This window comes from Ziziphus jujuba, chromosome 11, assembly GCF_031755915.1.
Source record: "Ziziphus jujuba cultivar Dongzao chromosome 11, ASM3175591v1".
NCBI classification, from domain to species: domain Eukaryota; kingdom Viridiplantae; phylum Streptophyta; class Magnoliopsida; order Rosales; family Rhamnaceae; genus Ziziphus; species Ziziphus jujuba.
This window is the reverse complement of record NC_083389.1, coordinates 11,924,938-11,950,982: the sequence shown is the minus strand read 5'-3', so window position 1 is coordinate 11,950,982 and position 26,045 is coordinate 11,924,938. Positions and strand designations below refer to the sequence as shown.

General features: G+C 34.8%; 4 protein-coding genes across 5 annotated transcripts; 3 read left to right on the top strand and 1 right to left on the bottom strand.

The window, feature by feature from the left end:
* Positions 1-9,107: 9,107 nt before the first annotated feature.
* LOC107432447 (uncharacterized) lies at positions 9,108-15,068 on the top strand. 2 transcript variants are annotated; one of them, XM_025066583.3, is made up of 7 exons: positions 9,108-11,359; positions 12,533-12,623; positions 12,950-13,107; positions 13,187-13,238; positions 13,337-13,419; positions 13,554-13,671; positions 14,060-15,068. In XM_025066583.3, the coding sequence occupies exons 1-7, from the start codon at positions 9,683-9,685 to the stop codon at positions 14,680-14,682; spliced, it is 2,802 nt and encodes a 933-aa protein (XP_024922351.2). In that variant the 5' UTR covers positions 9,108-9,682; the 3' UTR covers positions 14,683-15,068. The 2 variants fall into 2 exon arrangements, with proteins under 2 accessions (XP_024922351.2, XP_015899081.2); XM_016043595.4 differs by having other exon boundaries at positions 9,109-11,359; positions 13,578-13,671.
* An 848-nt stretch (positions 15,069-15,916) lies between these two features.
* Positions 15,917-18,033, top strand: LOC107432449 (protochlorophyllide reductase, chloroplastic). The gene is made up of 5 exons (XM_016043597.4): positions 15,917-16,101; positions 16,191-16,283; positions 16,609-17,140; positions 17,234-17,592; positions 17,693-18,033. Exons 1-5 carry the CDS (start codon positions 16,048-16,050, stop codon positions 17,846-17,848), a joined length of 1,194 nt encoding a protein of 397 aa, XP_015899083.3. The 5' UTR covers positions 15,917-16,047; the 3' UTR covers positions 17,849-18,033.
* Positions 18,034-18,359: 326 nt separating this feature from the next.
* Positions 18,360-21,189, bottom strand: LOC107432448 (lanC-like protein GCL2). Its single transcript, XM_016043596.4, has 6 exons — positions 20,901-21,189; positions 20,580-20,758; positions 20,155-20,266; positions 19,930-20,046; positions 19,520-19,834; positions 18,360-18,949 (listed from the first exon to the last, which is right to left on the bottom strand). Exons 1-6 carry the CDS (start codon positions 21,078-21,080, stop codon positions 18,611-18,613), a joined length of 1,242 nt encoding a protein of 413 aa, XP_015899082.3. The 5' UTR covers positions 21,081-21,189; the 3' UTR covers positions 18,360-18,610.
* A 255-nt stretch (positions 21,190-21,444) lies between these two features.
* Positions 21,445-24,529, top strand: LOC107432439 (ribosome biogenesis protein BRX1 homolog 1). Its single transcript, XM_016043583.4, has 8 exons — positions 21,445-21,736; positions 21,835-21,976; positions 22,250-22,328; positions 22,481-22,605; positions 23,011-23,112; positions 23,869-23,937; positions 24,026-24,124; positions 24,230-24,529. Exons 1-8 carry the CDS (start codon positions 21,507-21,509, stop codon positions 24,359-24,361), a joined length of 978 nt encoding a protein of 325 aa, XP_015899069.2. The 5' UTR covers positions 21,445-21,506; the 3' UTR covers positions 24,362-24,529.
* Positions 24,530-26,045: the final 1,516 nt, after the last annotated feature.

Genomic DNA, 26,045 nt, shown 5'->3' with positions numbered 1-26,045 from the left:
TTATTGCCAGAAATTCTATACAATCTAATAATTGTCTAAACATCTAAGAAAAACACCAGCGATTGAACCTAAACGCATATATGCTTTTCAAACTCGGAGCATTAAAAAAAAGAAAAAAAGAAAAAAATGCAAACATGATTGATACTTTGTTCATGTCAAACCATCACAGTTGATTTTGATGAGCTGAAAAAACAAAAAAAGAAAAAAGAGATAAATCTCATCTAAAATTGTCAACACGCCAACCTCTACGTGTTGTTTCTGCTATACTGCTGCTTCCTTTTAATCAAAATGGGAGTATAATTTAATTATGAAAAGTACAGTGCACATGCAAGCTTTAAATAACCTGTAGAGAAATAATAATATATAAAATTACACAATTATATAGTTATATATCGTCATGTCCCCTCAGATAGCTTGATTATAGCTGCCACATGCTCTCAGCTTTTTTACAGTCTTTGGTCCTTTTCTTTATTATGAAAATTCCTAATTCATGATATATACATATTTACATGAACTGGAACATTTGTGTATCTACCTCATTTTCTTGTTGGGATTGGCCTGTTATTGAGCTAGCCTCAATATATGTTATGGAATTGGTTCCTTTTCTTACTTCTTTTCATCCTTCTTTGTATTTGTTTTATTTTTTAGTATGAATTGTTCATGTTTAATTCAAAAGCTACTTTCATATGTCATTTTAGTATTTTATACAAATTAAGCTTTTTCAAAAAAAGAAAAAATGAAGAAGCATGGATTTCTATATATATATTTGCAAAGGATGAAAACATATATTGAAAGCAATCTCTTTAACTAAATCAAGTATAAATAATAGTTTATAAATAAATAAAACAAAAGAAGAATTTGGATCAAGTATAATATGTTAAAAAATAACAAAATAGGTTTGAAGCAATTAAGCATTACTTTCTGTTTTTTTCTTTTTGGGTGAATAGCAATTAAGCATTACTGATAGAAGGACTTGCTTTTCTTCACGCGGAAATGGACACCAAACCTTGACTTTTAACATCCCACGATGAGATTTAGACATCCACAAAATTCAAAACACCTACACTAATTTATATTCTCAAGAACCAACCAAAAAAAAAAAAAAAAAAAACTAATTTATATTCAACAAAGAAGACAATACACTAATTTATAAACCATTATTTTTGGTCCACCTCCTAGGAAAACCCTGTTTGGCTATATATGAACTAAAAATTTATTTTTCGTTCTTGAGAAACATACTTCTAATTTAATGATGGCAATTTGACAAATAGTATATACTAAGGCCACGTTAAGGACAAAATAGTGACCAAATTCAAGAAGCTCCGTTTATAGCAAGTGATCCGTTAGGTTAATTACATGTAAATTTATATAAGTATCTGCATATACCAGCAGGAAAGGGAAAAAGCAGAAGTTTCATGTGAAAATTAATATATATATATATATATATATATATATATATATATATATATATATATATATATATATGTATGTATACATATGTGTATGTATGTATATATATGTACATATCCAGACGGGATTGTCTGCGAGCAAGTAATCTGTCACCACATCAGCTTCTCGGAAACATCTTTTTTTTTTTTTTTTTTTTTTCTCGGGTAAATGAAACATCTCATTCTTGTTAAGTATGATCTGGGCCTTGAAAAACATATGCATACAGATCAAGTATAATATATGTCAATGGAAATATATTCATTACCTAATGATTAATTATATATACCAATAGGTATTACAAGATCTTCATGCTAACTTCTCAAGTGTGTGCACATATATATAGTTGGATTTAATTGGTTAAATATTATTTGTCCGTTGTTGCAACACATGTGGGGGATGAATATATATATATATATATATATACATATATATTAATTATCTCTCATACATTACAAACTGAATATGGCAGTGGATGACAATTTTGATGATGAGGGGAATATAAATGATTTTAACTTAAATAAAAAGCATGTTATGTACAAGTAATAGCATATACTAATTTGAAAGTTTTCTCATCCTTTTTTTTTTTTTTTTCCCCCTTTCTGTATGTTAGAATTTGTATAAAAGAATCCCTTTTTCAAGCTCAAACAGGCTGTTGGGAATCAAGGCATGTGTATGTGTCTCAATGTATTAAATAAAAATCTTGCCAATGAGGGGGTTTAGTGATTTATAAATATTAATATTTCAGATGGTGGGGAAGCATATAAGATGACAAGCAAAGCATAGTGTAGGGTAATGGGCAGGATGGTCCCTTTCATATCCTTAATGGAATGTCAATCAGAAACACCACTAATTTGTTTTTTATTTTTTATTTTTATTTTTTCTCCCTAAGGGGTAGTGGAAGCATTGTGCCACTCACTGAGTTTGACCTGCACTGAAGCCGGCCTATCACATATATATTGCACATCCCATTTATTTATAGACCCCGTATAGTACAAATGAATTTACAAAATATATGCAATATATTTATATAATTATAACATTATAATTAAAAAATTCATTTACCGAAGTGAATTTGGATCATACTATTACAAAATAATAATAATGATAATAATAATAATAACTCTCACATAATTGTTAAATTCCATTGGTATCTTAAAAAAAAAAAATTTGTTAAATGCCATTGTTAAGGTGAAATTGGGATAGCTTCGTTAACATTATTTATCTACACTTTCTTCTTCTTCTGCGTTTTTTTTTTTTCCCCTACTTTTGTTCTAAAATAGTTTATTCGGTGGTGTGCCATGTCATGTGAGTTATTGTTAGACATGTTCTGTGCAATATGCAAATGTGGGTATAACATAAATGCATAAAATGTCATATAAGCTGTGAAATCACATAAATTAAAATTTTAAAAACTTCACAACATTTTTTTTTTTTCCCTTTTGCATCTTCGGAATAGTAATATTTGACACGTTGCATTTACAAAATTAATCTATTTGATGCTCTCGAGTAATATACTTCTAAACATCTGTATAATGAAATTTAGAATAGATAAAGATATATGAAAAATTTAAGGGAAGAAAGCATTCATTTATTTAAATTAAATTGTAAAAATATAATAATAATTAAAAATAAACAATAAATAATGAACGCAGGCATTTTTGCAATCCAACCACCATCAACAAGTATCATGTGAAATTATTAAAAGAGAGTGACCCCATGGAGTTTTAGAAAGGCATAGATTGGACATGGATTGAAGTCCATGTAGGCCATGTGTCTTCATTTCTTCATTATATGCCGTCCTTTATAACCTTTGTGTAAAATCCTTTTGACAATCCACTCAACTCATCATTCATCAACCACTTCTTCTGGGCCGTCACATCCTATCATTTCTCCATTACCATTGTTCCTCACCTTCAATCCGTTTTCAAAAGTTTTCTCCTCTCTCTCTCTTATGTGTATATATATTTTAATCAAAAATAAAAATAAATTTGTACATAAAAAATTATCACCAAAATATCATTCTTTTACTCCATTCTCTTTCTCCATTTTAACATATGTTTGAAAAAAAAAATAATAATAATTATATAATGGAAACTTCTAAAAAGTGATATTGAATTCAATTCAACCAATACAAAGATTTCGAACACATTAGGTGCTAGAGGAATGGTGCCCCTAAAGCCACATCAAGAATTAATTCCTTTAATTCCTCTTTGTACAATTAAAAAAAAAAAAGAAAAAGATTTTGAAGAAATCTAATTAAAGCTTGAAGGAATAATGGGTTCGCTCTCAACTCTCAAATCATGCTTAAAAGAGCAGCACTGCAACCGTACGTTTCAATGGGACCGGACTTTTTTTTTTTTTTTTTTTTCTGTGGTGGTTTGGATTTTTGGTTGGGTTGGAATTACATCCATGTAATGTGAAAGAACACAAACAAACCTTTTTTTGTCTTTCATCTTTTGACAAGACCAACTGTCTAACGTTTTAGCTTTTACGCACGTCTTGTCCGAGTTCCATTCACTCGAAAAAAACAATTATTTATTTCGCCATCACATAAATATTTATTAATAAATTTACTATTATTAAATTTTCAAGTTTTGTCAACCCTATGATCCATCTGAGTTGACTTCCCCTGTGCCCAAGTTGCAATCTAATCTATGTCACACCTCAACCACTCCAACTCTCTCTAAAGTCCAAACCTTGCTTTTGAGCCGACCAACAAATTTATTTCCATTTATTAATGTTATGGGGTCATTTTGGCTTCCATTCTTTTCTGTTTTTTTTTGGTTGTGTAATGGCTTCCATCTTTTTGTATAGGTTCCGTTTCTTTAGATAATTGATTTCTTAATTAAGCTTTTGATTTAGTTCAAATTGTGACAAATAACAAGGAAATCCTTATTAATTAGAAAGCGTAATTCTCAATTTTATTTTTAGTTAATGTAGGTATAGAATTCGAATTTAGAATCTTAGCACCAAGAAAAAAGTTGCAAGATTGTTTTCAATAAAACTAACAAGTTAACGTGAAAATGATAAAAAAAGAAAAAAAAAAGAAAAAGAAAAAGCCAAGATTCTGTATGAAAATTAAATGCAGCATTAGGTATTTATCGTTATTTTAGTGCATATTCCATATAATACGTGTATTATTGATATTGTTAAATCCAAGGCAAAGCCAAAACGGAAGGTCATATTTATTTGAACAAGGGAGTGAAAAAACTTACCAGGGGCTTAAAATTTAACGACCAGCATGTTAACCATGAATATTATTGTATTGATTATTACCCAAAAAAAATGAATATTACTATATTGATTTTAGCATAAAAACAATATAATAGCACAAAGCTATCCTAATGTTTGTCTGTCTCAAATATGCAGGTCTTGCTTGACATTGTTCTATTTTGAGGTGGTCTCTGCCAGCCACCGCCGCCTACACCGCCCCAAATCTTAATTTCTTCGTAACTTCGTATTATAATATCTCACTATTTTGGTAATACAACCACACGAGCTCCAAACTTCATGTGCAAGAATTGAGTTGTAATGCATATTTTGGAACAAGGTCAATGTCACCTTTAGCTGGAGACCTTGTAGAGCTAAGTGACTTTATTATAGGTTAGTTTAATTAATAATGATAACAAAATTAATAGACAGGCAAATATCACTAGGAAACTAGTAGGCATGTTTCGGTGTAAAGCTCGGTCATCAAGGTATATATATATATATATATATACACAAATGTACATATATATAGGTAGTCTATATAGCTATTATATATATATATATATATATATTTTTATAGCTACTATATACACATACTTCGGACTTTGACTGTCCATACAATGAGGAGATTTCACGGAAAAGTATGAATTTTTGCATACGTAAATAAATAAGTAAATAAGAATAAAAAAGTTGTTCAAACTTAAAAACAAAAACAAAACAAAAAAAGATTTTTGTTATTGTAAAATTACAAAGATTTGGATTTAAAATCATTATATAAAAACTAATAGACTATTTTCGAAAAGACGAAGAAATGTGAATAGTGCAGCTCTTTAATGCATAATTTAAACTTTAGCATAAAAATATAGTTTTTAATGAAAGAGTGGATGGTGGGTTGTTAGCGGAACTATAAATGCTGCAAAGGAATACAACCAAGTTAACCTGCAGAATATGATAAATTGGTTACCAAACTCAGAAATGAGAATTATGTCTCTGTTTGACTTAGTTTCCATTTTAAATGTCCATTAAAAATCTAATATCCAATCTAGCCTCAGACCAACTTCCATACCCTAGTTAATTGGAACCCTAGCTTCAAAGGACTGTGACCCAACAATCCAGTCAAATTTGGAATGGCTTTTCCTTCGTTCTTTTTCTTTTTGTTGTTTTGCTTTCTTCCTTGCCTTCTTAATCACGCATTACTTAACCATTCCCTTTTGGCCAAAAGTCAAAAAGGATACATACATCTACAATTTTATAATACAATTAATTATCAAATTTTGAATGGTAACGACTCTTTTTTTTTTAGTTTTTTTCCCCAAATCGACTAAAAAAAATTTATAATTATGTATGTGTTGGATAATTCTAAATTCTAAGCAAACATTTTGATTTTCTTTATTGGATAAGAAAATGTCCAAATTCAGAATTTTTATCGGAAAAAGTAGTAATTTTCCCACTAAAACTATTCCAAAACGGATACCAAGCAAGCACTAGTATTTGTTTCAAACTTTCGACCCTTTAATTATGGTGATGATCCAATCAATATCCCCAATTATAGGCGTTTGCGGGACCTGTATAGTAGGACCCACATGCAGGAGGGAGGGGCCAAGCCATTCTAGATGAGGCAAAAAAGAAAGAGTTTTTTTCTGCAATATAAAGTGGCAAAAACATTAATAAGCTGCTGGTCCATATGTCAAAAAATATAATTTAAAAAGAGAGGAAGAGAGAGAGAGAGTAATTATAATAATAGTAATAAATTGGTCCCAAAAGCAGTTGTGACAGGCATTGGGGTGTCACACTCAGATAACAGTAATGGGCTGGACAGCATGTGGGAGATGAAGAGTATAGCGAGTAGTTGGCCAGACTAGGCTGTACTTTTTTCTGCCATTTACTTTCCTGGGCCTATTCTTTCTCTTCAATCAACTTTAGGCCCAGATATCATAGCCCATTTTACTTTTTTTTTTTTTTAATATTAAAAATTGATATACTCAACGAAAAACAGTGCCTGGTACTTTTTTAGATTTTTAAACCATGAATAAAGGACCGTTCTTCATTTGTTCTGCACCGCTTTGTTTTTGGTTCCAAGGCATTCCCTTCATTTTGTTCTTTTTCCCCTTTCAAGTTCAGAGACTTTGAGAGAGAGAGAGAGAGAGAGAGAGAGTTCTTAGCTGACAATCTAGCTAGCACCATTTCACATGCCTATCGTCATTCTTTGCCTCTCTCTCTCTCTCTTCCATAAAAAAATAAAATATAAAAAGTCATCTGCATTGGATATTTTCACTCCCATTTGGATGACTTTTATTTATTTCTTTTTTCAATAAAAAAAAACCTAAAATTACACTTCGGCATAAAAAAAAAAAAAAAAAACAAAAATCCACATAATGGTGAGAAGTTGTAACGAATGTAATTAGTACTCAAAAGGAGTTTATAATTCTTAATTACTTCATAACTCGCCTGATCTCACAGTACTGAATCACTGGTATCGGTTATGTATTAAAATTGGGTTTAATTCTTCCAATCATTAGATTCTGAGTAGAAAAAATATATATATATATATATATATCTTTTATTTTATTTCATTTAGTATCTTCTTACAAATAATTTAATAATCTAAACCGAAATTTGGTTTACAAGTTAAAATGGCTATAACTTGGACTCAGAGTCACTGTTAAATATGTCTTCAATCCCCCACAATCTACTTTACATATATCTTAGTTATTTTTCTTGCCGACGGTTTATATGCCTTGAGTACTGTAGGAATTGTAAATCAGATTTTGAACATTAAAAAATAATAATAAAGAAATAAAAAACCATAAGTCCATCACAAGACTCTCAATCTTAGTGGTCAAAAGGAACATGCTGTCCCTTAATTAGCCCCAAAAAGAAAAAACAAAAGCAAACTAGTAGAAAATTTGCTAATCCCTGCTTAATTGAAGGAATCCTATGCTTTTTTTTTTTTTTTTTTTGTTAAATGAATTATATGTGATATAATCAAGGGAGCTAAATATGTGTTGCCATTTGGTAAATTAGAATTATAAGGTGCTTAGTATTATGACTTTCCTGAAAATTCTGACAATTGGCTTCTTATGATTAGCACCTGCTAGATGCAAACAACTTTTTTTTTTTTTTCTTTTTAAGTTATTCAATATTTTCTCTATAAAATTATACAGGGTTCATTTGAGAATAACCGGAAACAATTGATTTATAACAGATAGCAAAAAGAAAAAAAAATATATACATTGAGAATTTGCGAGAAGATGAAGGATTTAATTTGAATTATATTATCTTAATATATTTCTTTGTTGATCTAGTAGTCTGATATTATATATTGTATCAACAATGCATGCAATTAAAAGTGAAAAAAAACAAAAAAAAAAAAATCATAGATGAAGAAGGAAAAAAAAAACAAAAAAAAGGAAAAGAAAGGGACAACAACAACACCAACGAAAAGAGAATCCCAATTCTTTGCACCAAACTTGCTCGGAATACTAGGAAGAGAAATTAAGCCAGAACAAACACAGCTAATTCCATTGCAAGCAATCAGTAATTACAAATTTTGGTGGTCAACTTTGGCATCGTTCTCTTTGTCTGCAAGAGGCTTATATTCATTTATCTATTGTTTTAGCTTCAAATATTATATTAGAAAAAATTTCTCATACAATAGGCCTTTAAATGTCCTCTTCCATTAAGTATCTCTCATATTTCAAATTCAACCGCAATGAATTAAATACCACCATTTTCATAATATCTATTTTTTTCACCCTCTTCAGAATGAAAATATAAACCTTTTTTAATTTCCTTATTCACATGTGAAATGCACATCTTTATTATAAATAAAAAAAAGAAGAAAAGAAAAAATAAGTGCATATTACAAGGGGACATATTGCAAATAACTTGGTTATTGACAAAAGACATAATGATTAAGAAATAGAAAGGGGAGGTTTTTATTGAGGAATGGTCCATGGCACTCTCATGGGGTAAAATACTATAAATCTTAAAAGTCATAACAAAACCAGCAAAACCAAGTCAAATGAAATAAAAATAAAAAAATAAAAACAAAAACAATTTGCTACTTGATAACACATAGAGTTATGACAAAGGTTCTTGTGTTTTTATTTGTTTTTTTTATTTTTTATTTGTTGTTAAAAGATGTGTGTAATCATTCATTTTTTGTGCATTCTTTATTTGTCTCTTAAAACTGAAAACCATTGTCTACAAAATGCCATTACCTGAACGCAAAAGATTAATTATTATGTCAACCAAAGGTTGTAGCAAATGGGGTTGGTTTGAAATTATTGCAACATTAAAATAAATAAAATGAAAAATCCAAAAAAAATTGGGAAAAAGAAAGGGTATGTGGAAAGGCATAAACATTAATTTTGAAAGAGTTTTTTTTTTTTTTTTTTTTTTTTGGGATAAAAATTAAATTTGAAAGAGTTGGTTAACTCCCACCCCCATCAAACTCAAAAATCCTATTACTCCATTTCAGTCCCCACGAAAACGCATAACAAATCTCGCACTTTTTCCCCCCATCCGCAGAAATTTTTATTATTATTATTTTCCAAACAATCAATCTTTAGTCCTTAATTACCATCTCCAAAATTTTCCTTTCCATTTTCTCACATATTTTCTATAGAAAATCTCTCTCTCTCTCTCTCTCTCTCTACAGAGCAGCATCTCTCTCAAACCCCCGAACCCAAACTTCCCAACACACAACCCCAGCAGCATAGGGCTTCGTTCCCATCCAAAAACTCTCTCTCTGAACCCATTATCGGATCTGATTCACAAACCGAAACCCACATAGTCTTGCTTGCCCTTCTTTGTCCGATCCCCATCAAAATTTTAACATTTCCTTTTTTTTGGGGGTGTTTCTGAGACCGACCATTCCGCCACCCCAAGCAGATCGAAAACTGAAGTGGGTCAAGTTTGTATTAATCTCAGAAAACCAAAGCAAAAAGTGGGTCTGATCCGATCGATGTATTGAATCTTAGGGGCATTTTCATTCTGAAATGGGAATGCCCAGTAAACGATGAGCAAAACAGGGGACGAAGAGGACGAAGACGAGTGCTTCTACGAGTCCCTCGATCGCATTGTCTCGTCGTCTTGTTCCTGTTCCACTTCCAACTCTGACTCCGAGAACGACTACGACAACGACCCGAACCCGAACCCCAGCTCCGACTCCACTTCCCCCAATTATGCTTCCGACCACCCTTTCCCCATACCCAAATTTCCAATGGGCGTGTCCAAGTACGATATTTGGATCTCCGAGCCTTCCTCTGTATCCGAACGCCGTTCCCGTCTCCTGCGCGAAATGGGTCTCAGCGGTGACCCGTCACTGTCCCGGGCCAAACCCGATGACAACGACGATCACCATGGACTCAAGGGCAGCGGAGACTTGGGAAGATCGGTGTCTTCGGATCACTTGACCCTTCAGGAACAGCGCAGCGTCGGCGTTTCCGGCATCGTCCGATCAAAATCCGACGGCGGTGGTGATCAGTGTAATTGTTCTTCTTCTTCTCCTACTGTTTGTTCTCCAATTCTTTCAATTCATTCGGTCTCGACGACAGAGACCGGTTCATTTGTAAATAATCATAACAGCCAGAACTGTATTTATAAATCGCGGAGTGGTAAAAGCAATGGATCTCCTGTTACTGATGCCTCTTCGCCCAATAAACCACCCTCAGGGAAGAACAGCAAGAGGATGGTGGATGAGATTCGGAGCAATTCCATTTCTTCGAATTTGAATCGTGAATCTGGGAATAGGGTTGGTGGTGGTGGGGAGGTTGAGGAAGATTTTGATTGCAATGGGGGAATTGACAAGGTCAAAGATTCATCCCAAGTGTGTACCATTAGGAATCTTGATAATGGGAAAGAGTTCGTAGTGAATGAGATTATGGAAGATGGTACTTGGAACAAGCTCAAGGAAGTGGGGACTGGAAGGCAGTTGACGTTGGAGGAGTTTCAGATGTGCGTGGGACATTCTCCGATTGTTCAAGAATTGATGCGGCGGCAGAATGTCGAAGAGGGTAATAAGGATTGCTTGGACTCCAATGTCAATGGAGGAAATGGGGGCAATTCGAAGTTGAAGAAGAGAGGGAGCTGGTTGAGAAGTATAAAGATTGTTGCAAGCACCGTGACTGGTTATAAAGATAGACGGAGCAGCGACGAGAGGGATACCTCGTCGGAGAAAGGCGGCCGGAGGTCGAGCTCTGCCACGGACGATAGTCAAGATGTTTCATTTCATGGACCCGAGAAAGTGAAAGTCAGATATTATGGGAAGTCATCCAAGGAACTTACAGGTCTTTACAAGAGCCAAGAGATTCAGGCCCATAATGGGTCTATATGGAGCATTAAGTTCAGTCTGGATGGGAAGTATCTGGCAAGTGCAGGTGAGGACTGTGTCATTCATGTTTGGCAAGTTCTGGAGACTGAGAGGAAGGGGGACCTGTTGATGGAGAAAACAGAAGAAAGTAATTTGAATTTGTTTTTTGTTGCTAATGGGTCGCCAGAACCAACTTCGATGTCACCGAGTGTTGACAACCAGCCAGAAAAGAAGAGAAGAGGAAGGTCATCTATTAGCCGTAAATCATTGAGCTTGGATAATATTGTGGTGCCAGAGACCATATTTGCACTATCCGAGAAGCCCGTTTGTTCATTCCAAGGACATCTTAATGATGTGCTTGACCTCTCATGGTCCAGGTCCCAGGTTAGTTACTATTCTGGTTCTCTGTTCAGTGGGTTTGCGTTTTCCTTTCTTAAAGTTTAGGTTTTGAAGAATAATTTAAGCCTTTACTCGCTATGCTAATGCTATTCGCTAGATACCTATCCGGGTGAAAGTACAAATGTAATTAACATAAATGCATCCTCTGGCACAATGAGTTCGTTCATGAGCCTTGGCTTGCCAAAGTGTAGCCATACCTGATGAAATATAAAATTATGTGACCACCAGTTAAAAAATTCACGAAAAGAAAGCTTTGTTCAAGTTGATAGTTGTTTTAAATTAATTTGTCTTGCTAGGATGGTCCCTGATTGTGTGATTTTTATTTTCTATTTGTTATGACACCACTGCCAAGTCTTATTGGTTCTTCTGGCGCAGGAGAAGTCTCAAAAATACTAGGTCTTGGCATATCATTTAAATCTTGTCGCTCAATGTGGTCTGTTAAAAAAAAAATGTGAGAAATTGCAGGGATTAACTTTGATACTGCTTTAGAGTTTGTTTTTAATGGTTTTTATCTCAAGAGTGAAAAGTTAGTTTGTCTTATTGATAGTAAATAAAGCTTGGTTGTTGCGTGATCTCTCTTAACAATTTAGCAACTAGTTAACTGGTAGGATTGCTCACAGCCATAGAATGAGACAGTAAATGAAGTTACTGAATAAATGAAAGATAGCTCTGTCAAGTTATATGTTACTAATAATTTTGATAGTAATAGGGAAAAATTGAGTATAAGGATGTACTTACATTAGGAGTAGACACGTAGCTAAAAGATCAGAATGTCAGAGGCCATGTTTTGTTTTTCCATTGATGAAAAATGCATGTTAGGATCTCCTGTATGTAATTGCAACAACTTGATTATGTTCTTCAGAAAATTTGATATATTCCTAATAATGCAATTGTTGGAGGCAGCAATATATATTTAAGAAAATGGAATTAAGGCAAGGGATAAAAAGGATTAAGCAGGAGTTTGGTTTCCTGAAATTTTCTGTTTACTCTATTGATATAGATCTTAATGGAAGTTGACCGTGTAATGCATTACATATCTTATTAGAACATCAGCGGAATGTGGGTACACTCACATTGTTTTGAATTATGTGTTGTAGAAATATATATATGCAGAATAACTACTTAAGCACCTTTCTATGTTATTCTCTTTTTCTGCAGCATCTGCTCTCATCTTCAATGGACAAAACAGTCCGGCTGTGGCATTTGTCTAGCAAGTCTTGTTTGAAGATCTTTTCACACAGTGACTATGGTTAGTTTATATACCATTTCTTTTAAGCTTAAGTGTTTTTCATTTGGTCTCTGGCTTGCAGTTTTTGTGTAAAAGGCACTGATTTATACACTCTTTTTATGGTGACACCCTATTTGTTAAAATACTGTAAAATCAAGTTTTATACTCGATTGCAGAACTGTAGATTAAGTTGAATACCATCTGTTACAGATTTCTTCTTGGTTCTCATAAATTCTAATGGTTCCCTTTATGTAAATGAGGGTTGTACATAATTGTAGGATACAATTTAGTCTTTATCTCCTATCATTTGTTTCTGATGAAAATTTATTGTGTATGCCTCGATACAGTAACTTGCATCCAGTTTAATCCTGTTGATGATAGATACTTCATTAGTGGATCACTTGATGCTAAAGTTCGCATATGGAGCATCCCTGATCGTCAAGTGGTCGATTGGAATGATCTGCATGAGATGGTCACTGCAGCTTGCTACACGCCAGATGGTCAGGTTGGGCCAAGTTTTGACATGTTATTTTACAGTGTAGATAAGTTAAATTTTAAGCTTAAGAATTTTTGTTGATTTGAAGGGTGCATTGGTTGGTTCATGCAAAGGAAGCTGCCGGTTATACGATACATCTGGTACAAAACTCTCTCTGTCTCTCTGTTCACACCAAAACCCGTATGTTTGAGTAATGTTCCTTGTATCCCTGACAGTGATATTTTTTAAAATGTTTCAGAGAATAAATTGCAAGAAAAAAGTCATATTAATCTGCAGAACAAGAAAAAGAAATCTCATCACAAAAAAATAACTGGTTTCCAGGTAATATATTTGCTTACCTCTTTTACCACAAAGAAATATTTAATGAATACCCCAATCACATTCTGCATTCCTCCCTTTGCTTAGTTTGTTCCATGTTTTAACTTTGAGCAGCAAGATTGCTTGATTCTTTTCAGTTGCTGATCAGTTTCAGTGAACAGTTTGCACCAGGGAGTTCATCGGAAGTACTTATCACTTCTGCAGATTCACGAATCAGGGTTGTTGATGGTGTTGATCTGGTTCACAAGTTTAAAGGTAAGCTTGATATGTCATCATTCATCATTTTTTAGCTACAAGCAAATGCGTGATATTTGAATATTTTAACGATGCAAAATATTATCATTCATCATCTTTGACAGCATTAAAATACATGATACACCAAGTATATGTTTCTTTTTCACTTTTAAAAGGCAATCAGGTTTCCGTGGTGTTACTGTGTCAGGTTCCCTTATTTCATTGAATGGACTTTTGCTCTTTGATTCTCAAATCTGGGACCTTATTTTCTGTCTTCCCAACCATTAAGAAATAATAACGTAGGAGAGAATATTTTCCTGAGTAGTTATATCTGTTATTGTACTAAGTAGCATATGCATTCAAGTGCTTTACAAATTTTAGTAGTAAGTTGTTCTGATTTTTATAACAGGGTTTCGTAACACAAATAGCCAAATTTCGGCCCACCTCACTGCAAATGGTAGATACGTGGTTTCTGCTAGCGAGGACAATCATGTATATATATGGAAACATGAAGCTGATTCCCGACTTTCAGCCAAAAAAAAAGAAGCTGATTCCCGACCCAGCAGGAGCAAAAGTGTAAGTGTCACTCAGTCCTATGAGCACTTCCACTGTCAAGATGTAACAGTGGCCGCCCCTTGGCCTGGGATGGGTGATCCATGGGGTCTACAAGATGAAGAACAAACCGAGCTTGGCAACAATCTCGACGAGGTGTCCACAGCCAATCACCCCCCTACACCTGTTGAGGAGGCCATAGGTAATGACGGTTCACAATCAGCATCCGGCTGTTCTAATAGCCCTCTTCACGGAACCATTTCTAGTGCATCCAACAGTTACTTCTTCGATCGAATCTCGGCTACATGGCCAGAGGAAAAACTTCTTTTAGCAACGAGAAATCGAAGCCCCCGTGTTAGTATTGATTTTAGCAATGGGGTAGGCCAAAATATGTCAGCCTGGGGTATGGTGATCGTAACTGCTGGTTTTCGAGGGGAAATTAGAACTTTCCAAAATTTTGGATTGCCGATTCGGATTTAAGGGGGCTGAAAGAAAATAGGACCCTTGAGCTTGGGGGAAATGATTTGGTTAAATACTAGAAAGGTACCGCACATCATTTTCCCTGGTAGTTGGCAAAATTGTGTACAGAGAGAGATATTGGGTGAGGTTTGTAATATTAGCGGAGTTCCATTTCTTTCCTCGTGCTTGTGCCTGTCGGATTTGAAGATGAGATGGGAGTCTTTCCGACTGTGCATCAAGAAAGAAAATAGATTTGTTCCAAAAAAAAAAAAAAAAAAAAAAAAAAAAGAAAAGCAAAAAACTACACCATGAATTTAGAAACCGATGGATTTCTATAATCGGGAATTGTAGAGTTTATGAGCATGCAAAAAAAGCTTATTGAATTAAAAGTGAAAATTCTTTTACGATTTCTTTGAACTAGTCCTGGATATTTGCATGGTTTGGAGACACAACTAGGAAAATCTGCCCTATATAATGGGATTGCAAAATAAGCTTTTATATTTTCTTGCAGTATCTATGCAAGCAATACACTAATAATGTGCTATTATGGGTTCTTCCAGTTTCTTACCAATACGTACTTAAAAAGTATTGCCAAAAAACAGAAAAAAAAAAAAGAAAAAAAAAGACACAAATAGAAGACCACGGGAAAGGTTATTTTTGTATATACACTATCTTTGCAAAAAACTATTATCCCCGTTAACGTGTTTATGTTTTTGGGAACCTTCTTTTACCGGATGATTCATTATCTTTTTCAAAACCATGCCACTTCTCTTTGTACGCTTGTCGCAATTCCTTATGCTGGTCTAGTAGAAAATATTGATTTTTTACTTTTTGATGTTCTATCTCTTTTTAATATTTGCTTTTGCCAGAAAGATGATGCCAAAACTCTCTCTAATCCACAATTGTGGCCCCATTTATTGTCCATCATTTTCAGCATTTTATGTCCAGCCCATAACCGTAAGGAGTGGAGCGTTTTGGGGAGCGAGCCAAAAATATCCCATCCTAGGCCCGCAAGACCGTATTCCTTATGCGGCACAAAAAAAAAAAAAAAAAAAAAAGTTATATATATATATATATATATATATAAAAATATCATAGGAAATCCAAAACTCAAATTCTGATTGGTTGCTTGAAATTGAATAGGCAGACTTACATGCTGCAAATTATCTTATCCTCCCATATCCAAAATGCACTATTCACTCTTTTTTTCTGTCATCAGTCTGTCAACAGCACACTTAATATAAATACAACCTGCCTACTCTTTCAGAGTCTTGGGCTCAGTTTCACTTCCCTCTTCCTTCAATGTCATTCTGAACTTGAAGAGAAAGGCTTTCAAAAAACCCAATTCAAAGTGGTTAAAGGAGCTTTACTTTGCCAAGAGTTAAAATGGCTCTCCAGGCTGCTGCTTTGGTTCCCTCTGCTTTCTCTGTCCCCAAAGAGGTTTGTTACCATTTTTCTCTTTCATTTGGGTACGAATCTTTTCTTCTTGGTATAAGGAATAAGATGAGATTGATTTTATGCTTTTGCAGGGAAAGTGTAATGCATCTTTCAAGGATTCAAGTCTGTTTGGAGTCTCATTCTCAGAAAAAGCTGAATTCAACTCTGCTGTACTCAGGAGCAAGGTACTGATTAAGTATTTCTTTTTTTGAACTTGCAGAATTTTACATTATTGGATATCAAGTGCGTTAAGTTTCTCTTGTACTACTGAAGGCTATGAGTAATTAGTTGAAAATTTTATATTTATTCTGAAGTTTCTGGTATGTATTATTTAGTAGCTCAGGGGTAGAAAATGTAAGCTTTGGATTTTCTAGCTTGAATGAGATCATAACCCTTGTTAGTATAACTTGACTGTCTAATTTCAAGTTGGATTGAAAAAGTTTGGGGTTTTTTTTTTTTTTTTTTTTTTTTGGTTTTTTTTTGTATGACATAAATTGGTTTTGATTACAGAGAGAATTCGACTTAAGAACTGGGTCTGTTAGAGCCCAGACAACAGCCACAACAACCCCAGAAGTTACCAAGTCTGCACAAGAGAGGAAGAAAACTCTAAGAAAAGGCAGTGTTATCATCACTGGTGCCTCATCTGGTTTGGGTCTAGCTACTGCCAAATCTTTGGCTGAAAGTGGAAAATGGCATGTGATTATGGCTTGTAGGGATTTCCTCAAGGCAGAGAGAGCCGCCAAATCTGCTGGCATTCCAAAAGAAAACTACAGCATTATGCATTTGGACCTTGCCTCCCTTGACAGTGTCCGGCAATTCGTCGATAACTTCAGGCGATCGGAACGGCCACTTGATGTGCTGGTCTGCAATGCTGCTGTTTATCAGCCAACTGCAAAAGAGCCTTCATTCACTGCTGAAGGTTTTGAGCTCAGTGTTGGGACTAACCATCTTGGTCATTTCCTCCTTTCAAGGTTGCTTCTCGAAGACTTGAACAAATCAGATTACCCATCAAGGAGACTTATCATTGTGGGCTCCATTACAGGTATGAATCAAAATGAGATATTATCTTTCTAGACGTTGTTGAATGCTTTGGCAATGAAAGCTTACTTCTTGGGCTATTTTTTTTATGATTCAGGGAATGCCAACACTTTGGCTGGGAATGTACCTCCAAAGGCTAATCTTGGAGACTTGAGGGGACTTTCAGGAGGCTTAAATGGGCTAAACAGCTCTGCCATGATCGACGGTGGAGAATTCGATGGAGCTAAGGCCTACAAGGACAGCAAAGTATGCAACATGCTCACCATGCAAGAATTCCACAAGCGATATCACGAGGATACCGGAATCACATTCGCTTCCCTATACCCTGGCTGCATTGCTACAACTGGCTTGTTTAGGGAACACATTCCATTGTTCAGGCTTCTGTTCCCGCCATTCCAAAAGTATATCACCAAAGGCTATGTATCAGAAGAAGAAGCAGGGAAAAGACTTGCCCAGGTGAAAAAACAAACTACCCTTCTGTGATTATAACATGTTGCAAATGTTTTTTTTTTTTCCCTCCCTCCGCCAGAGATTTAATGGGTTTATTCTGAACCAGGTTGTGAGTGAACCAAGCTTGACAAAGTCGGGTGTTTACTGGAGCTGGAACAAGGACTCTGCTTCGTTTGAAAACCAATTGTCTCAAGAAGCTAGTGATGCAGAGAAGGCTCGCAAGGTGTGGGAAGTCAGTGAGAAGCTTGTGGGTTTGGCCTAATTTGGGGCTTGCATTTTCACGTTAATTAATCGAGGATGGTGTGGCTAGCGAGTTAGGGACCAAGGTCCGTTATTGAGTGCTGCGTTTAGTTTCAGATGTTGTGCTTTCTGTAAACAAATGTTCTCTCGTAGATGAATAGGTGTTTGTCACATTTTGTCAATAAAATCACTTACCCTTGTAGCAAAGTTTATCAGTTGATTTCTTTTCTTGTAAAAATGGATTGCTGGCGAGCCAATAAAACGAGTCAAACTACCCCATTTGTCAATATAAATTACAGGAAAAAAAAAAAAAAAAGGAAGGATTTTTTAATCAAAATTTAAGGAAAATAAACTATCTCACCAATAATTTTGGAAATAAACGTCACACGTGGAAAAAAAAAAAATCATTATGAAGGTAGTGGAGCCAGCCAGTATCCAAGCTCGCAATCGACACTCCATATCCATAGCATAATAGAGATTAGATTCAATTCGCAGGCATAAAACAGTCCCCTTGAGAGCAAAGCATGACCAAATACTCAAACACATTGTTTCTTTGATGCCATTTTTTTTTGGGTGAATGTTTCTTTCATGCAATATCACAACCAGGATGTTGGTTTGGAAAAGTTACTTCTTTCATATACAGGCAAAAGTCTTGGTCTTATACAAACAGGTCAACAACATTATATGGCGTAAATGCAGTTCTAGTTAGATTTGCTATACAAACAAGTTAAAGTTCATAACCAGGAAACCGGGCCGTACTAGTTAGATTTACTATACAAGCAAGTTAAAGTTCATAACCAGGAAACCGGGCCTTAGATGGTTCAATCATGTCTAGAAAGAGGTAAGCCATTCCTCCAACACCTTCAAAGAGTGAATAGGGCCGATCACCCCCATGCATCCTTCCCTCTGAAATTAGGATTTGTGCTCTATCATGCAGAAAGCAAGTAAATGCTTTTGCCCTATATAGATATTCCTCATTACCTGTTAACCGATAAAGCGCAAGAAACACATAGGTGTTTCCACTGATGCCATGACATATTCCAACTCGCTTTAGCAAACCTCGTCTCCATACCACCTCCCCTGCATCCTTAGCAGCTTGCAGAAAATCCTTATCTCCAAACACCTAAATATTAAAAAACATTTAGAAAAGGAGAATAATGAAATTTTGAGGTTGTTCCTACCCCGTACAGAAAGCGTGTAAGAAAATACACTAGCCAAGCTGGTTTTATAAATAAAGAATCAGTTTAATACACTGGCCAAGCTGGTTTTATAATTGAAGAAACAATTTAAGACATAGAACCATAGAACATTCCTAACCTCATTTAAGGACTGCCAACAAAAAAGAAAGCTAATCTATTCACAATTAATCATCTTCAATCACAAGACAAATTGAGTGCCCACAAATGGAAGTCACTGACAATTCTCCGACAAGAGATAAACGTTTGCATAAAAGACATCAATTCAACATTCACTAGTAACCCAAACATTTAGTATGATAGTTTTGTCTAATGATTGCATTAAGAAGTATTCCAAATTGCACTGTTTAGCAAAATATTAAGGACCCAAATAAACTGAGCAATCCCATCAGCAATGGGCCAAAAGTTGTTTTTCGTTTCTTAAACCAACATGACTACCTTATGCAAAAATATTCTTCAATAAGTTGTTATCAAACAACAAGCCTGATAAAATTTACCTCAGCTGCCTTCACAAGGGTAAGAGCAACTCCAGGAGCACCATGACACCAGTGCACAAGACGGTCAGATTCGCTTCCTTCACTTGAAGGATAGTTCCCACTAGGGAAACGGTTCTTAATCATGTAGCGTAGCGTGCCTTTGACATCCTCAACTTCATCTGGTTTCAGTTCCATGTCCATCAACACATGCATAATCCCTGCCAGTCCATGTGCAGCGCCCCAGTACTTCTTCCCATGCCACTCATACATCAATGGGCATCTTCCCTTCTTGGCCAATTGTTTACCAGCCTTTATAATCTCATCCACAACCGATCTCTAGGAAAATTTTATTTCCAAACTTTTAGAGAATTGATTCGATCCTTTTAAAAAACAATCAAGTTGACAAAACATGAAATTGAAAGTAGTCTTACCATGCGAGTATGAGAAATTGTGTTGATACCAATATGATTGTTTAGGAATGAAGAGGCCCATAAAAATCCTATTCTCCCATATAATAATTCATTTGGCAAATCATTAGACAGTTTGATCTGTTGTTAAAGAGAGGGAAGGGAATATCAGAACTGTCAAATTAACACATAACAACTCCAGAAAGGAAATCGGTCAACAAAGTAGGACAAAAATTATAGAGCAACTACCTCTTTGAACTGTTTTAAGTAGTGCTCGAGTAGCCTTTCATCACCAGCATGCTTTGCTGCAACAGCACCAAGAGCACAAACGCCAGCTCGCCCACAAAGGAATGTGACACGGCTGCAAACCAATGCATCATGTTACTGAGAAGTGGAGTTAAAATACTAGTTCCAAAGGCAGGCAAGCTAGGAACGAAAACAGCAATTTCAGACGTTCCCAAAGACCCCAGATTTCATAATGCTCTCATTTGCAACTCCATTGCAACACCGATCAATCCAAAGAAAGAAGAGCTATGCATATATTCAACCAATAGGAGCATCAAAATTTTCACATAACAATTGCAATAGAATTAAAACCAAGTACTGATTCCGTCATTGGGCATAAATCTTGATCCAAACTTCTCAGCTCAAAAAGCGAGTGCAGAGCACCTCACCTAGAATCTCTTGAAGTAGAATCACAAGCCTTAACAATATCCAAGCATAACTTAAGATCACCAGGATGCTTGGTAACTTGGTAAGCTTTGAAGGCCAAGAAAGCAGTACCAAGCGCACCAGTGTAGACAGTATAATCTTGTATTCGCTTTCCACTTAAACCCCATGTCTCCCTAACCACCTGAAATCCAAAAACAAACAGGTAAAAATTAATGGGCAGTTCTCAAATCCCAAAATAGAAAAGGAAAAACCTTTTTTTGGTGGGCATTTCTAAACTCTTAAAATGCCAGAAAACTTGAATTGTACATTAATGAAGGAAGTACCGTTTCTTTGAGATCCACAGCCGACTTTTTGAGTGTGTCGGAGAGTGTTCTGTATGGAAGCGACAGAAGCTTTGTGAAAGAGATTTCAGTTCTTTCAGACGACGACGACGACGACGTGTCGCCTAGCGGTGCTTCCGCTACAAATTCCGGCATGTCGTTTGGGAAGAACCGGTCAGCCATCTTTCGTTTGCTCAAACAAACACACACACGCACACACACACATAGAACGAAAAGCACAGACTGTGGCTCTCTCCACCTCTCTCTCGAATCTACTACTTGGAATCTGCACAATTAACTAAAAAATGGAAGTCTTTTTTATTTATTTTTTTTTTTTCTTTACAGATATTTTTACAGTAAAATCTAATTTATAATTATTAAAAGTTAATATCGTATTTTGTTGAAATATTATTATAGAAAGAAATACTGTACGGCTGGCTTGCTTTTGTTTTTTAATATTTTTTTATTTTCTCGCTTATGGCCACGTTGAACCGGGTTCAAAGTTTAACAAATAAAGTTAGAGAGCCGGCCCTAGGTTTTTTATTAAGTGTTATAAGCTTACGGTGTTTGCTGCGAAGTTTGGTTTGGTTATCAGAGTTGGATTTTTTGATGGGGAAGAAGAGAAAACACAGTGAGACCGCTATCGCCGTAGCACCGGCGAAGAAGAAGGACGAAGCGGCTCCAGAGAGACCCCAAAGAACGCTTTTTGGGTGGAAGGACGAGAAGCACAAGAATGAACAACTTGAAGAAGAAGAACAAGAAGCAGCAACTCATTCCACACCTCTCTTTAGGAACAAAGAGAAGGTTCTAGTTACCTGTTCCCGCCGCATTAATTTCAGGTCAGAAAACCCTAAACAAAATAACAATCATTTTTTATTTTTTTATATATATATATAAATTTTTTGGGTTTGTGATAATCTGTGCTTTTGGTTTTCAGATATCGGCATTTAATGTTGAATATTGTGTCGCTTTTGCCGCATTGTAAGAAGGATAACAAGGTCGAGTCTGCTGAGAGTAAAGGGGCCACTCTAAATGAGCTTGTGGAGCTTAGAAGTTGTTCGTCCTCTCTGTTTTTCGAGGTGTCAACACTTTTCGTTTTTATTTTTCTTCAATTAATGTTTAGTGCATAATTGTATTCTCAGCCCTTTAAGGTTATTTTAAACTAATACCGGTAATAGAGGGTTCTGTTTGAGTTTTTTGTCATAGTTGGTGGTATAAGTTTTCTTGTTTGCCATGTGGGGTTGATTTTCTGTACTTTGCTATGTGTCTAGAATCAATTTTAAACAAATGGGGTTTAGTGTTTTTTTAGTTTTTAGCTGATTTTATACTTCTTCTTCTTCTTTCGATTTCAGTGCAGGAAACATAAAGATCTTTACCTATGGATGGCAAAATGTCCCAATGGCCCATCTGTTAAATTTTTAGTTAATGCTGGTAATTCTAAATATGTTAATTTCCTATTTAATATTTCTTACCATTGCTATTTGAACCATTTCATATTTTTTGTTAAATGAGAAAATTTTTGCGTTAGAAAGTTTAGTCTTTGGTGAAACTGCTCAAATTGAAGCTGTTTTATGCTATTTCAGTGCACACTATGGAGGAATTGAAGCTTACTGGAAATCACCTAAAAGGTTCGCGACCTATCTTGACGTTTTCATCCAATTTTGATAGCAATGCTCACTGGAAACTTTTGAAGGAGATGCTCATTCAGGTATTTCTATTTTATTGCTTTCTTTGACACAATCAGTGCCTATCTTAACTTTTTTCTTTGTTTTCTCCCCTTCCATTCATTGATGAATGCCTTAACTAATTTATTTGTTCTAAACGGGCCATTGTTTGAAAATTCACATAAATCATGCATAACTGGTTTTTAAGACTATCTATCTGGAGAAATCAGTTACATGGCTTTTAGCATCTTTCCTTTAAATTGTGTGGTTAAAGTGTTCTAACGCGATGGTTGTACCGAGCATTATTTGGGATCTGAGTTAAGTTGATAAGTTCTTGGAGGGTGCTCCTTGCCTGTGTTGGCTATTGAATGTGGATTGTGATAATTATGGTTTGTTGTTTTTAATCAGTCCTTGCATCTGCTGCCTCATTCTTTCCTTCCTTCTGTCAGATATTTGGAACTCCGAAGCTGCACAGAAAAGCTAAGCCTTTTCATGATCATGTCTTTGTTTTCTCCATTGTTGATGATCATATATGGTTCCGGAACTATCAGGTGCGTAACAGATTAAATTTTAACAGTTCTAATAATCTATAGTGTGTTTCTTGAAATCACTATATATCATGGAATCTTATAAACTTTTGGTTGTATAAAATATTAAGGCTTAGAATCTTTTCAAATTCAATGATAAAATTTGTGCTGGCATATTCAGATTTTATTGGTAAACATTTTTAACATCCAGATCATTAACAAGTGATTTTCTTTTCCTGGAGGTTATACAAGTGAGGAATATGTGCATGAAGAATCAATTTTGGTGTATGTTGTGGTCTTTTTGAAGTTAATAATCCTTTAATGGAACCGGCATTTTTGCATTCTAAATTTCCAGTGAGATATGAATTGGAAATAATATGGCTATAATTACTGCTGATAATGTCAGTATCATGTTTCTGGCCAGTTACTATTTATGCAAAGGGCTGTATGTACGTGTGAACAGGTTCATCTGGATATCATATGCAGAAGTATAAAACATTTACTTTAGATCAATACGATGTGGATAACCATCTTTGGAAAAATGTCCTTCCAATAGCTGGTCTAGAAAGCCTTTTCATCGTTCTTATGCTAATATATGTAGGACCACCTCTATTCTTACAATTATATTGGCAGTGCAGTGGTCTGGAATAATTTCTGCTTATCACTTCCTAATATGATATTTTCCTGTCATTTAGTTATTGTGGTGGACTGGTGCTTCTTATCAAAAACTTGTTGCTCATCGAGTTGGTATTTTTTCTTTGTTTGGGTACTTTTATGCAGACATCAGTTCCTCATAATGAATCAGATAAAATTGCTCGAGGTGGTCTAGATAACATGACCCTTGTTGAGGTTTGTAGTTTGGTTGTTCAAATATTATTGATATATGTCATTGGCTAGTTTTTGCTTGTAATTTAACTCTAGAATTGTTTTTTTATAGGTTGGTCCACGGTTTTGTTTGAATCCTATCAAAATATTTGGCGGCAGTTTTGGAGGCCCAACACTCTATGAGAATCCCTTTTACGTATCACCAAACCAGGTTAGAGGATAGTCTTTTTATTTTTATCTTATGGATTGAGGTTCTTAGAAACCCCACTTTCATGTCTGCTCAACCTGCATTTGTAATATTATACATGACATACAGATTCGGGCGCTTGAGAAACGGCAAAAGGCTGGGAAGTATGCCAAGAAAGTCAAAGCAAAGACTAGGAGGAAGATGCATGAGCTGTCAAACCCATTGGAGCCTGATGAATTTGCTGATATGTGGAAGGAATGATCTTTTTTCATCCTCTTCCGGTAGTACAGAAATGGAGTCTAGAACTCCTGTTTTATTGAGCTCTGGAAATGACAGATTTTGGTTAATTGCTGGTGTCCTTCCAAATATTAAATTTTGTTACCGAGTTTATTAGTTTTATATATACAAGTTGGAATTTATTTTAACAAACTTTTTTCATCACTTGTGATCGTTTAACCTCAGGTGGTTTTGATCGTTGACTATATTTAGATTATTAACGTAGTGTTTTGAGAGTAGGAAAAAAGTTACAGAGAAAAGGTTAAACTGTTAAAAGGAGGGAAAAGATATAATTGTATGGAGAGGTCAAAATTGCATAGTATTACAATATTATTGTCTTGTTTCTCCTTAAATCATAGAACATGATTTTTGTTCATTTGGCAATGCCTGCGGATTGTAACTTTTAGGATTTAGATCAGTGTAGTTTCTCCGGTGATAAATGTTTTCTTATAAATTAAACCCTTTTCTTTGACTATTTATCTTTGCTTTTTTTATCTGTATAATTAATGAGCCAATTTAACAGTCACTAATTTCTTAGGCATAATTTTAAGAAGTTTTTATTGAATTGATGGACGTGGAAGCCAAGCACATAGCCTAACTGTCTAAATAATTCAATCCTACGTTATTTTCACCTTTAACCAACCCCAAAAATTTACGTGCCTAACTTAAAGTCATACTGTATTGGATTTATACGATTACTTAATAGATTTTTACTGAATATTAATTTTAATATTTTTTTCCTTCTCTTTTATAAGGGGTCATCCAGTTTTACATAAGGCCCATTTGAGAGAGATTGATTTATGAGATTTAGTTTTTAACGATTTAATTTTTTAAGTATTAATTTTTTTTTAATTTATAAATAATTAAATTTAATATTATATAATAAATTAAAAGTGAATATGTATTTAAAAAAAAAATTCAAATCTATTTTATATGAAATTCTTAACATGATAGTTATATAGAAATAATTTTTTTATATATTTTTTTATATTTGTGAAAATCTAATTTCTTCGATCCAGATTTTTTTCACTATGTTTGTTTTTATCCAAAAATACCGTAAGAGAAATGCTAATTATACAGTTTCATAAATTTTTAAATACCATAATGCCCATGTTAAAATTTTCAAATGAAAGAGAAAAGAACTAGTTGGACTAATAAATTTTTAAATACAAAGAACCCAGATGACAACAAGCCATTACAAGATTATATTCAGGCCGATCTCTAAGCTTTGTCCTGTTCGTATGTCAAGGCGGTCGTAGTTCTTGAGGAGGATCGGCTACTGGGGAGTGCAATACTAGGTGTAAAACTCTGGAGCTTGATCATGAAATCGTCATTGTTTTAAGCCGGGTTTGCGTCTGTGCGATTGTTGAGTTGGTTTTGGTGTCTAATGCGGTGTCATCTTTCGCTCGGTGCTTCTTATTCTTCTTCTTTGACCAGGAAATCTTCTTCCACAATGCCGCCTCTCCCTTATTCTTGATTGGCCTTTCATACCCAAACGTAATTTACATCTTCATCAATTTTAACCAACTCTCTAGCTCACTTGCATAACTCTCTCTTCCGTTTCTTTACCATCATCTATAATTCCTATCATCATCATCTAATTTCAGAGTAAGGGAATCAATTGAATCTAGTAATGGAATAGATTAAAATGAAGAGTTGGCTTTGAATG

What these genes read in the sequence shown, in the direction of transcription:
- LOC107432447 (XM_025066583.3), top strand. Translation starts at nt 9,683, where the DNA reads ATGAGCAAAACAGGGGACGAAGAGGACGAAGACGAGTGCTTCTACGAG. An exon ending in TCTCATGGTCCAGGTCCCAG is followed by an intron (nt 11,360 to 12,532) that starts GTTAGTTACTAT and finishes CTTTTTCTGCAG; the next exon opens with CATCTGCTCTCATCTTCAAT. An exon ending in TCTGGTTCACAAGTTTAAAG is followed by an intron (nt 13,672 to 14,059) that starts GTAAGCTTGATA and finishes TTTTTATAACAG; the next exon opens with GGTTTCGTAACACAAATAGC.
- LOC107432449 (XM_016043597.4), top strand. Translation starts at nt 16,048, where the DNA reads ATGGCTCTCCAGGCTGCTGCTTTGGTTCCCTCTGCTTTCTCTGTCCCC. An exon ending in CTGCTGTACTCAGGAGCAAG is followed by an intron (nt 16,284 to 16,608) that starts GTACTGATTAAG and finishes TTTTGATTACAG; the next exon opens with AGAGAATTCGACTTAAGAAC. An exon ending in CAGGGAAAAGACTTGCCCAG is followed by an intron (nt 17,593 to 17,692) that starts GTGAAAAAACAA and finishes ATTCTGAACCAG; the next exon opens with GTTGTGAGTGAACCAAGCTT.
- LOC107432448 (XM_016043596.4), bottom strand. Translation starts at nt 21,080, where the DNA reads ATGGCTGACCGGTTCTTCCCAAACGACATGCCGGAATTTGTAGCGGAA. An exon ending in CTGTGGATCTCAAAGAAACG is followed by an intron (nt 20,759 to 20,900) that starts GTACTTCCTTCA and finishes TTTGGATTTCAG; the next exon opens with GTGGTTAGGGAGACATGGGG. An exon ending in ACTTAAAACAGTTCAAAGAG is followed by an intron (nt 20,047 to 20,154) that starts GTAGTTGCTCTA and finishes CTTTAACAACAG; the next exon opens with ATCAAACTGTCTAATGATTT.
- LOC107432439 (XM_016043583.4), top strand. Translation starts at nt 21,507, where the DNA reads ATGGGGAAGAAGAGAAAACACAGTGAGACCGCTATCGCCGTAGCACCG. An exon ending in TAAATTTTTAGTTAATGCTG is followed by an intron (nt 22,329 to 22,480) that starts GTAATTCTAAAT and finishes ATGCTATTTCAG; the next exon opens with TGCACACTATGGAGGAATTG. An exon ending in TGAAGGAGATGCTCATTCAG is followed by an intron (nt 22,606 to 23,010) that starts GTATTTCTATTT and finishes TCCTTCTGTCAG; the next exon opens with ATATTTGGAACTCCGAAGCT.